Raw genomic sequence first — 13,121 nt, forward strand, 5'->3', positions numbered from 1 at the left:
AAGAAGCAACAGTGAGAACTGTACATGGAATCACGGATTGGTTTAAAATCGAGAAAGGAGTTCGGCAAGGCTGTATGCTGTCGCCTTGCCTATTTAACTTGTATACAGAGCACATCATGAGAAAGGCGGGGTTAGATGAGTCACAAATTGGATCAAAATTTCAGGGAGAAATATCAACAACCTCAGATATGCAGATGATACCACTCTAATGGCAGAAAGCGAAGAGGAACTAAAGAGCCTGTTGATGCGGGTGATGGAGGAGAGTGCAAAAGTTGGCTTGAAACTCAACATCAAGAAAATGAAGATCATGGCATCTGGCCCTCTCAGTTCCTGGAAAATAGATGGGGAAGAAATGGAGATAGTGACAGATTTTATTTTCCTGGGCTCCAAGATCACTGCAGATGGGGACTGCAGCAAAGAAATTAAAAGACGCTTGCTCCTGGGGAGGAAAGCTATGGCAAATCTAGACAGCATCCTAAAAAGCAGAGACATCACCCTGCCAACAAAAGTGCATCTAGTCAAGGCTATGGTCTTCCCAGTTGCAATGTATGGCTGTGACTCCGGGAAATGGTAGAGGACAGAAAAGCCTGGAGAATCATTGTCCATGGGGTCGCAATGGGTTGGACACGACTTTGCAACTAACAACAACATAATGTACCATGCCACTAGTTCAGTTCCCGTATGGGTAGAGATCTTAAGCAGTCTTGCTGGATACCCAAGCAAAGCTGCAGTTTTGCCCTGTTGAACATCATATATGAGCCCTTCATATTGATTGGGCGTTGCTCATGCTGATGATTTTGGCTAATGCATCTCATATATCATCTCTATCTTGGAGTTAGGTGGTTCAGAAGTGCTTCCCACTCCCATGTGCCCCAACAATCTTTATGCTGCCTGCCCCTTGTTATGCAACCTTCATGACTTAATCTGACCGTAGCAGTGATATGAGGATGTGTACAATCTGGAGATCTTTCCCTATTCCTTATAAGAACATACCCATGCTGCTCTTGGATTGGGACAAGAGCTAGCTATCTCACAGAAAGGCATCAAGATTGTCATTGGTCACTGTAGCTGTCATGCTATAGTTTAGCAAGGGCTGACATTGTACTGGGTATATAGTCCTTTGTGAGTCCTGCCTTGATAGGTGAATACCCAGAGACAAGAGAGAGACAAATAACTGGCAGCATTCTGCAAGTGGTGCTTGGATAATTCTTCAAGTGATGCTGCATTCACTCACCCCCTGAGGTCTAAGTAGAATTTGTGAGTAAACTGTTTGGTACATCTGGTACCAGACACTACAGAAATATTTATATTCTATATATCTTTTTGCCATTTTCAAAATTTTCCTGCTTTCTGCCTTTTAAAATGCTGTTTGAATTTCTGATTTGCCTTTTATACTATCCTTTACTTTTGGAAAATCAACTATATTTTCATTCTCTATGCAGTTCATGGATTGACATGCCAGGCTGGTGGTCTCTTAATACTGGGTTTGTGTCTCTCCTTCTAGAGCAAGGCATTCAGGTTACCATAAGAACCAGAGTTAAGTTTTCTAGGTACCTGAAATCTGGATGATGGCATCTTATGATGCCATTTTTAAAAGATGTTGGGCTCTTGGTTATAACAGGAGGGATGTCTCACCTATTTCCTTTAAAGCGCTCTGTCTTCCCCTGAGATTACTCTTCATATACAGTGGACAAGCCACATTTGAGTGCTTTTCAGTCAGTTTTGAGTTGATACACAAATATTTATTTGTGTTCCACAGAAATATTTGTGTTCCACATAATTCTTATAAATATAATATCTTCAGGATGATAATTCATTACCAGTCAGTGGTCACTTCTTTGATCTCTTCCTCCCTTGCTTTCTTCTGAAAGCAAGCTACAAAAGGGGAAAGGTCTTTTAAAATGTTCTGTACTACATTTCTAAAAATGTTTGTACAACTGTGTTTGAAATGGCACAAGATGTACAGTTTGAACTACAAGAAAGACAATCCGTTGCAATATAGGCAACTCTGTCCTGGATAGTGATGCTTCTTCCCTTCTGCTCCCCAAAATAAAACAGCACGAAGTAATATGAAGATTTCTCTTTGAATTGGCTGTGGGATGCTTAAAGCCGTTGATTTTTTTAGTGACAGCTGTTGCTGTTGGAGAGATGAAAGTACTTGGCCCAAGAGTCTGTTTATGTGTTTGAGCAGAGAAAGCAATATTCGTTGCAAGGAGCTCTGAGACAGACAGAGTCTGAGAATGAGAGAGCGAGAGATAATTATCTAAATTATGTTCAGGCTATTATTGAAGACGAATATAGTTAAAATGTAATTAAATATGACGGGCTCACAGGATGCAAGCATGGCTTTGGAATGCTAATCATCAATTACAGCTCTCCTTAGGGGACTCAGGCAGAATGAGAGAGTTGGGAGGGGATGGCTGAGGTGAGATATGGAGTATTAAATAACATAGCCCAGGGCTGTAACAAGGCTAATTTCTTTTAAGAGCTGAAGCTGTGGCACCAGGGGACTTTAGCCGACCAAGCAGCATGCACTGTCGGCTTTCAGCATAAGGACCCTCATGTAAAGCCTGAACGTAGGCTGCTGGTTGCAGGTCTTTTCTTCAAGACATAAGCCTCAGATAGAAGTAATGATTATATTTTCCAATTATAATATAATGCCTGTTTTTGTGTACATACTAATGGTAATGGTAGATTTCTCTCTCTTAGTCTTCCATACATTTATCTCATCGTACACCATGGGAACCACAGTTCTTGCTGGGACTGCTTGGCATTACCAAATAACAAATTACCACCACAGCAAAAATGGATCATTTTCTAGCTATCATTCATGTTGTGGTGCAGGAAAGAAAACATTACCTTCCACTGCACATTTCAGAGGAAGACTAAATGAATTGTAAAGCATAGGAACAAAGCTGCTTGGAAGAGGAGTAGGGTAAAGCCTTTTCATGGATTAGATCCAGGTTTCAATCCCTGGTATTTCCAGTTGAAGGGATCAAGTTGACATTTTGTCCAGGCAGCTGCCCATCACAGTGAACAAAGAGATCTTAATAGACCAATTGTGTGACTCAGTATGCGGCAGCTGCATGTGTTCAGGATCCCACATAAACATGTCTGCCTTCTCCCTACCCACATGCTATGTATTTTCTCAGGTGCTACTAGAGAGCATCTGTCAAAAAATTGTTTCTGGGTGCTCCTGGATACCACTGACAATGTGGAGGGGGGGGGGAGAATCAGCGCTACCCTTAAGGAGTGAGAAGCAGCAGGAGGGAGGGGGGGCTCGGCCTCTTGCTGCCTTCCAAACCCACTGCCCTGCATGCACTGGAGTGGGTGTCAGTGGCGAGGCTGATCAGACGAGTCCGTTTCCACAGAATCCAGCCTGGGATTTGACCCTGCCTCCAACCAAGCTGCTTTCCAGTGACAGAGGAGTTGGGATGGAGACTAGCCATGGGAAGAGAGGCAGGGCACCGGGCGGGCAGCTGCTGCGAAGCCCTCCCCTAACACACTTCAATGACCAGGAGAGCGTGGACCAGCTGCGCTTTCATGCCAGGGCACAAGCAGCACCACCCGCCTTGAGGAACACAGCGCGTTGGTGTGGAGCAGCTGAGCTCAGCTCAGACCTCTAGGGCTGGTGGCTGGGCGGCGGGGGTCGGGGCTGTGGGCCCGGGGCTCCGGGGGCATCTGGGGCTGGCTCCCCGCGGCCAAGACAGCTGCTGCTGCTGGGAAGCTGGCCCACACGCCTCGCTTGGCCAGCTGACCGCTGCCTCCAGCAGGCGCACACAGGGGAGGGGGGAGAGGTGGGACATTTAAAAAATGCCGCAGGATGGGGCATAGATCCCTTAAAGTCGGGGTGGTCCCACCAAAAGAGGTATATCGGATCACTATAGTATAACCGCACCTCAGGACATTCTGTGGTCAACAAGTTACAGACAGCTGAGAGCACCACAGAAACCACTATGCCCAGTTTTTAAAAGCATAAAATCCATTGTCCTCTTTTGCATCTGGTAGTTCACTGTCACGTCTGGTTTTGGTTTCTCTTTCTTGAAGCAAAACAACAAAAAGTGATGGTAGTGCCGCACACATAAGATCAAGGCACGGCCCACTTGTCTTGGCCTACTACCAGTTGAAATCTATATTTGCTCAGTGTTCTATACAATTTTCAAGGTGTTTACATTTTGAGGGGAACTCTGGCTGTAAGTTACTTTTAGTAATCCTACGGAAAATTGATTTAGAATTGCGTAAATAAACAAAAATACATCTGTACACTTGCATATGTTGTATTAAAGTGTGACAGGAAAAAGCTCCAAATGTTTTTTCTTTCTAATTTATAAAATGAGTGAAATTTGATCTGACTGTTCTTTAACACTCGTCATTTCTTTGGTTTGTTTTTTTTCAGATCTTGGCAAGTTATAAGTTTTGACAGACAACCAGCATCTTTTATCAGAATCGTTGGAACTCACAACACAGCTAATGAGGTAACTTAAGAGAGGAACGTCTGCTGTATGATTGATCCTGAGATGGGCTTTATATCATACAATTTTCATTATTCAGGGCTGCCAAAGGTTAACTTGGTTCTTCTGGTTAGAATAACCAATAAAAGAGGCAGGATGTGTTGTATATAAGGAATTTATTGGCTGTCTGTAAAAGTTTCTTCATAAACAAGTGCAGAAATTTATGATTAGAATGTTTGCATGGCCTTTCCTATAACATCACTGAATGTTCATTCACATTGTTAAAAGTGATCAGGTGATTCTAGAATGGCAACATAGATCTATAAATAAGGAAAATGGCAATCAATGCTTGATTTTCAAATGGAAGTATATAAAAATGTTATATGTTAAAATCAGGAACAAATCAGGAACAAGCAAGCCAGGTATTGATTTGCTTTGCAGTGTGGTTTTCTTTAATTGTGGGTCTATTTTTTCATGTGTAAGATAAGCACTCTTCCTTCAGGACAGGATTTAAATGAGGCTACCTCATTTCTACCCTGGGAGGCAGACTGACAGATAGTGATTAGCCCCAGATCACTCAGAATGGGTATCATTGCCTTAGTGGTGGTTAGGATTTTGGGAATCCCTGGAATGAAGGGTAGATTAGTCATTACTGTTGGCCTAGGAGACTGCCACCCCAGCACCAAACAAGTACAGCCGCATCCTGTAGCCATCACTGCATGCTGAGCAGGAAAGGAGGTGCAGCAGCACCAAACAATAAAGCCCAGCCAAGCTGGGTGTGGTGCGATGTGTCATGTTTGCCTCTAGCTCGTGCCATGGTCCCTTTGACCAGTGTCCCAGAATCCTCTCAGAGAACTTCCTCATTCATGCCCCCCCCCTCAGTTTTTCATACTCTTGTGGCCATCTGGCCTGCTATCATACATTGAATGTTATAGGAAACCTTTCTTCCCCCTAAGCGTCAAGCTGTAAGCCATGCATACCTTTGATGATAAGGTGGTGCATCCTGTAAGATGACAGGCGGTTGGAACCAATGGTGTGGGGGCGGGAGGCAGGAGACCTGGCTCTATATCTATTCCAAACCTTTGTATGAGAGCCAGCTTGGTGTAAGGGTTAGAAGTGGCGGCTTCTAATCTGGCGAGCTGGGTTTGATTCCCCGCTCTTTCACATGAAGACAGTTGGGTGACCTTGGGCTCATCACAGCAGTGTTATAGATGTTCTGACCAAGCAGTAATATCAGGGCTCTCTCAGCCTCACCTACCTCACAGGGTGTCTGTTGTGCGGAGAGGAACAGGAAGGTTCAGTAAGCCACTGAGACTCCTGGTAGAGAAAACTGGCATATAAAAAGCAATTCTTCTTCTCTAGCTTTAGCAACAAAGCATCCTATGTAGCCATTTGTAGTTGCCTCAATAAACTACTGAGTTTCTATCCAGGACTCTGGGTTTGTCTTTTGGGGAGAATTTCCACACAGCATGATAGAGGGCTCTTTTCCCCTCTCTCACTCCTTTGTGGGAGGGCAGGGTCCTTTTCCAGAAAGTTTTTCATCTTAGTTCACCCCTGTGCAGAATCACAGTCTTTTCAAACATTATAGATTATGAGTAGCAATTCAAGATATATGGGCTGCATCCATTATCTTGTGCAAAGGTTGCAGGATCCATGTGGAGTAATAGGTATGCAGGCTTGTGTGCTTCGGTGAAGAGGGGAAAGGGAGTAAAATGGCTTCCTTCTCACTTTTCTTTCTTGCATATCATCAGTGACAGAAGAAGGCGGAAGGATGATCTTGCCTGTTCCCCACTGGGGCTGTCATACCATGTTGATCCTGTGACCCCCCAAAATCAGGAATTTTGTCTGGTGCAGTTGTAGTTACTGTCAGCCAAGCATTTACTTCACATAATGAAAGGAAATAAGTCACTGTGTTTGGTATCTTATTGAGACATAATCCCACAGACATACCTATCAGAGTAGCTTCATTACCCTAAGCCAGCCTTTCTCAACATTTTAACCATTAAGAAACCCCTGAAACATCCTTGGGGTTTCAAGAAACCCAAGAAGTGGTGTAATCATGCAGAATATGGTTGGGAAGTATATCTGTGTACATGCCCATCCAGGGCCCTTCCTCTTCCCATCCCCTCCAGGCCCATCATTGACTGGGGGGGGGGGGTCAACCTCTCCATATATGGTCATATTACCTGATAAATGTTTAACAGCTTTTTTAATAAATATGTTTAAAAATTCACTCCCACCCATTTGAGAAATCCTTCCAGGGCTGTCAAGAAACCCCAGGTTTCAGGAAACCTGGTTGAGAAAGCCTGCCTTAAGCAAAAAAAAAGAAAAAAGACTGGAGTGAATTCATGGACTGGAAAGCCCGAAGATCAAGAATTTTATATAAATTTTTATATAACTCAATCTCTCTCTGTGTGCGTGTGTGTGTATGGGTGTTTGTATGTATTTATTTATGTGTGTATACACACACACACATATACAGGGAGAGAGAAAATGTGCATATATAGTTTTTAATGTGGTAAAGTTGCTGAGTTTTCAATAGATATGTCTTAGAGCCAAGTTCTTGATGTAGGCTAGTATATTTATAACTCTGTCAGTCACATTTGATGATCTTTTTTCTGAAAGGGAACTGCTATATTTTACTCCTGTAAAAATGAATAACGTTATATCACAAAATAAATAATAGCACCATTAAAGTAGAAGCCACAAATGCAAGTAGGTAAATTATTCATCCTTTTAAACTGTCTATATGCGTCTGAGTTCCTTTCCCCTCCCCAATAGATAACCAAGGAAGCACTTCAACCTGTTGGAATCTTATATGTGAATAGATTAATGTCTCTAAAGGCAGTAATATTGCCTGTTCATGCATACATATTTCATACAATGAGGAATTATAAATAAGGCAATAAATTGGACTTGGGAATGGCCTTGGAGTGGTATTAACCATTCATTGCTTGATTCTCAAGAAGCATTTGTGGTGGTTTCGTGGGATGAAAAAGAATAAAACATTTACAATTATAAAATGTAAACTTTTGAACCCAGTCAATGATTAGCACTGCTAAGTGGTTACTGAATAACAAACATGCTTCTTCTTGTGCTTAGCTTATTCTGTGAATTTTTCCCCTTTGTAATTTTCCTTACTAAATACTTCCTTGCTTAGAGTCAGTGTGTGTCTGTATTTACAGTTTGAAGTAATTAGGATCACAGTAATCGTCAGAATAGATAGACAGTGTTCTGCTTGGAAGTCAGCATCCTTTCATTAGCAGTGAGCATTATCAAATCTTTCTGTAACTATGCAACTAAATGTGTAGTAGTCCAGTACAGGATAGCCTGCTGCTAGGGAAATTGTTCTCTTAATCCCCATTTAGTGGTGAAATTAAGGCCTAATGGCCTTCTGAATGGTATGTTAGGATTGCCAATAATTTAGAAAAGCTACATATGTATCAGAAATATAATGGGAATTTGTTTTAAATAGTGCAGTGTTCTTTAATACATATAAATTCATCAAATCACAAATAGTACATCATGTTTTTGTTCCAGTTGGGATCTCAGGGATACTTTTTAAATGTTGGATTTGGGTCATGAGAACTGCTTTTCCATAAGTTAATTCATGACATAATCTTGGAAGACCTAGAATTAGTGTACTAGAGAGGATGTTCTAGAGCTGTGGTCCGCAAGCTTCCGCTTGCCGCAGACCGCTGTGGAGTTGTGGGTGGAGAGGGCGGCCCAGGGGCACCGCGCACGCGCGGCAGCCCCAGCGCAAACGCACATGCGCGAACTGCCGCGCACGCACGTTTGTGCCCGGCAGGGGCGCAAATGCGCGTGCGCGGTAGTTCGCGCATGCGCATTTGCGCCGCCGCCATGCCGGCGGCCGCGGCTTCCCCTCCCAGCCCCTCCAGGCCGCGAGCAAATCGGCCGCTAAAGCGGCCGATTAGCTTGCGGCTTGGCAAGCTTCTCTTCCCTCCCCTCCCCTCCCGAAGTGAGAAGCTTGCCGGGCCGCGAGCTAATTGACCGCTTTGGTGGCCGATTTGCTCGCGGCCTGGCGAGCTTTTCACTTTGGGGGGGGAGGGAAGACGGAGCCCACAGGTTGGGGACCACTGTTCTAGAGCAAGGCTGTATTTTTTTATATTTGGGACTTATTCATTTGGCATTGCTAAACCTCCTTTCTTTTTCTCATCTTTAATATTTTGAAGTTTATTCTTGAGAGGGGGAGTGAGTCCATTCCATGTAAGTTCCTTTATCTGTCTTTTGCTGCTCTTTCAGTATTCTATGTATGTGAATAACATTTGAAATAAAGTGTTTCGTTTTGGCAGCACCTTTTGATTGTAGAGATTCTTCCCAGCCATAAGATTTTTAGTTTTTTCCATCTTAATGAATCTGCTTGAATAAGTTTCCAAAAATTTTTTTTTATAATTTTATTATTTATTATTATATAAAGCATTTACAGAAATGTAAAAGAAAAAAAGCGACCAGCTGATATGGTTTGCCATCCTCTTTTAACATACATATTCAGTTCCCATCACATATTAATCCTAATCTAGAAATTTTTACCGTCTTTCTTAGCGAAATAATTGTTAATACATATGAGAGTATAATCTGTTATACGAATATATTCTATTATTATCTTAGGTGATATAAAGTCAGTCCCCTTCATATATTGGCCCTGACCTAAGAGTTACTGCTGCTGTCTTGTTAATACATATGAAGTATAGTTTGCCATCCTCTTTTAGCATACATATTAGCATACATATTCAGTTCCCATCACATATTGATCCTGATCTAGAAGTTATTACCATCTTTCTTAGCAGAGTAATTGTTGATACATATGAGAGTATAATCTATTATAAGAATATATTCTATTATTGTCTTAGGTAATATAAAGTCAGTTCCCTTCATATATTGGCCCTGACCTAAGAGTTACTGCTGCTGTCTTTCCCACAGGAAACCAAGAGAGTGCTCCACTGTTCATCAGATTCTTCAGGTGGTCACAGAAAATGAAATTGTGTTCTTTTCCATAATGTCGCCTGATGGTTCCTGCATAGAGTATTTCTGGTTGCCTTTCTGTCAGGGCCAAAGAAGTCTCTTGCTTGATTCTTGCTTGCAGTCGCCTTTAAGTAGGCTCTGTATACTTTGTCAATCCGGATCTCTTCCTCTAGTCACACAGAGATATCTCCTTATAGCTTCCTGCGTGCTGTCGCCTTTCAATAGACTCTATTTATTTTATTGATCCAAATCACTTCCTGCTCTAAATAGACTTCCAGGTTTTTGGTGCTTTCCTTCCTTAAATCTGTTTTCCCAAGTTCTTCCAAGGTGCTTTTGATTTTAACATCCCTAGCTCTTTCCCCCTCCTGTTGATTAACTTCTGGACATTGAATTCTCATTTGATGTATTGTTGGCTGAGTTGTGTTTTCATCAGCTTTTTCAAACCGTCGGTTCTGTCTAAAAGCTCTTTCTTAGTCTTTTGGATTTCCTTTTCCACCTTGTTGACTGCTTTCAGTATCTTTGAGTTCCCTTCGCATAACAAATGGAAAAGCTGTGCCTTAGTTAATTTTTCCATAGTTCTAGGCAGTCACAGATTATAAACAGAAAGTCTCGTGAGGTCTCGCGGGAGCTCGAGCAATCCAAAATTATCAGTTTGTCGATCTCCGTATCAAGTCAGCGTCCCCCACTGAACTCTCTCCAACAAATCTTTAAAGTCTCTCTTTTCTTTAAGCTCTCTCTTTGTTTGATTAATGAGAGTATTTAGCTGGGTGCCTCCCACTCAACGAAAGAATTCACTTGTAAATTGGTTGAGGAGGGGGGGGGGAAGAGCTTGTGGGGAAAAAAAAGGAAAAAACAGAAAACTCACAGTCTTTACTGTTGCACTCCGGTTCCTGTCAGTCTGGTAAAAGATGATCTGGGAAGAATGTAGGGTCAGCTGGTCATTTCAGGCTTAGAAAGTTATTTACGACAAGGGCGCCATCATGACCTTGAGCACATGCCGCGGCGATCCGGAGAACTCAGTCTCCACGGATCTGTAAGACCCTCAGGATGCCGTTCCCGGTTCCTGGAGCGACCGGCGAGCAAGATTTGCGTATCTGCTCAGGTCTGCCAGGTGCATTTGCTCCTGACCCTCAGCATGGCTTAAGAGCCCAGCACAAGCCCGACTAGTACAGCGCCATCTTCAGTCGTCTCCCGAGTTTCCAAAATTTTTGATACTTATTTTTTTAAGGATGGCAGTTTTGCACAGTTATGTTTATTCCCAAATATTTAGCAGGGTCAGTGGCTGTTGAGGACTTCCGGCTCTTTATAATCTCTTACTGTTGTGTTAAAAATTTCATTAATTTCTTGGGTTTTTTTCTGTTAAATTTATAGCCTGATACTTAGCCTAATTCTTCATTATGTTCAATTCTATATTGCAGTGATTTCTGGGGTTTCAAGACTGTTAGAACCACGTTGTCTGCATAATTTCTCATTTTGAACTCTGCATCATCCTCTTTTATTCCCTCAATTTTGTCATCTTGTCTGAGCTTTATAGCTAAAATATCTATTGCTAGGGTAAATAATAAAGGGGATAAAAGACATCTCTGTTGTGTTCCTGTTTCAACTGAAATTGTTTCTGCTAGTCTCCTGTTAATTAAATCTTTTGCTTGTTGTTTTGACTATATTCCATGCATCCAACTCCAAAATGGAGGGCCACAGCTCATATTATGTAAACCATTTAATAAGAAAGGCCATATTAAGTTGTCAAATGCTTACTCAACATCTAGAAATAGAAACATGGCTTTCTTTCTCTTCTTATTCACAAATTTGATTGCATTTTTAAATAAATTGTATTATATTTCATGGACCTCTTTGATACAAAACCTGCTTGGTCCGAGTGTATTAAATTCAATATGCATTTTTAAAATCTTTCTATCATTATTGTGGGGAAAGTATTGTAGTCTACATTCAACAGAAAGAAATAGGTCTATAAGACTGTGGTAATGATGCATCACTACCCCTCTTATGTATTAATGTTATATATGCCTCTTCTTTTGATTTATTTTCCTTTATCTCATTCATGTCATTATTTCCTCATCCTAGAAATCTAACATAGTTTGGGGGAAAATTTCAACAAAAATTGGCCTCATTTGGTGCGTATATTGTTTCTATCATGCAGATTTTGTTTTCTGAGAGTCTTATTTAAAATGAGGTATCTTTATTATATATATATATATATATATATATATATATATATATATATATATATATATATTAATTTGGATTTATATACCGCCCTCCCTTCCAGCTCAGGGCAGTTTACAGAAAACATTAGATGAATAACAGTACAAGGAAGTTTGATAACTGAATTAACAATTATAACATATTCAGGTGGAGATTACAAACACAATCCCATAGAGTTTGGTTGAGACTAAACATGCTTCCTTGGGGCCAGGGATCACTATTTTGATAAGAGGGGATGCTGAGGACCCAGTAGATGTTATCACTGGCCTTGACCAAATGCTTGGCAGAGGAGCTCTATTTTGCAGGCCCTGCAGAACTGTAATAGCCCCAACAGGACCTGGATCTCTTTTGGGAGCTCATTCCACCAGGTGGGGGCCAGCACAGGGAATTACCAGGCCCTGGTTGAGGCCAAACATGCTTCATTGGGGCCACGGATCACTAGCTGGTTGGCATATGGTGATACATTGGGTATGTGGTGTACCACCGAGATGATCAAGATCTCCATTGTACCCATCCTGAGGCCAACACATTCAACTCCTGGTATTGACGGTGCGGGGAGTTCTCTGAAGGAGTAATACAGATTAGGATTGCCGCCCCTCATCCCTGCCCTACGGTTCATGACTGATGGAGGACCCAGCAGGCGCTAGTTCTTTAAGGGTGATTGTTTTCACCCTCCCTGACCCATGTTTCCATCATGCATGCCAGGTCTACTCTATGCTTTGCAAAATACGCTTGCAGAGTTGCAGCTTTGTTATTAATAGACCTGGCTTTGTACTACATTAGTGTCGCATGTGGTTTTTTCACCCTAGCCTCCACTCCAGTGACCCAAGGGATGGGACAAAGGTTAGAAGGGGTTTGAATGTGATCATAATTTATATCCCTTCTTTCGTTATACCTCCTCCTACTGTCTTCACTGCCTCTTCCCCTTATTATTGGGATTCCTGGCACCTTTGGTCCCTCCATTGTTGTGTCTTTAACCGTGTTTAGCTTAATTTTACCAGGCCATCCATATTTGCTCCTGCTTAGGCTTTTTTTGGCCTGACTTACTTCTGGATTTTGCATTGGCTGTTATTCTTTACATTTCTCCTAGGGTACAGATTTGTACCCTGGCTCTCTATTTGAGGAGTGGAGACGGTGTTGGCTTAGTGGCCAGGCAGTTTCCTTCCTGGAGTATCAGCCCTGATAGTCTTTATGGCACCTCAGGGTAGCCCAGTCCAGTGGGAATATCCTTTCTTGTGTGCTGTTCCACCTCATTTAGGAGACAGTTATGGTTCCTGTTTTTCTTTGGAAAAGAGGTTCTTGAATTGAGTTAGTTTAAGTGGTTTGGGTTGGTGGATTACCATGGTCTAGTGTTGGTTGGGGAGGAATGTAAATGGTTGAATTCATTTGACGTTTAGTTAATTTTTATGGGTATGATCAGTATTTTCTGCTTGAGGGTACTTTGAAGTGGGTTGAATCGAAACC

The 13,121-nt window shown here is 42.0% G+C and overlaps 1 protein-coding gene across 4 annotated transcripts in view; it reads left to right on the forward strand.

Moving 5' to 3' along the window:
• Nucleotides 1-13,121, forward strand: part of BTBD9 (BTB domain containing 9) — a 256,023-nt gene that overhangs the window by 218,506 nt on the left and 24,396 nt on the right. For all 4 annotated transcript variants that reach the window (XR_013231825.1, XM_077342112.1, XM_077342088.1 and 1 more), the window contains one exon: nucleotides 4,397-4,475. Coding sequence is in view for 3 of the 4 variants with exons in the window: in XM_077342112.1 (XP_077198227.1) it covers nucleotides 4,397-4,475 (79 nt within the window). In the remaining variant the exon portion in view is untranslated. The remainder of the gene's footprint in view (nucleotides 1-4,396; nucleotides 4,476-13,121) is intronic.

This window comes from Paroedura picta, chromosome 1, assembly GCF_049243985.1.
Source record: "Paroedura picta isolate Pp20150507F chromosome 1, Ppicta_v3.0, whole genome shotgun sequence".
Lineage (NCBI taxonomy): Eukaryota > Metazoa > Chordata > Lepidosauria > Squamata > Gekkonidae > Paroedura > Paroedura picta.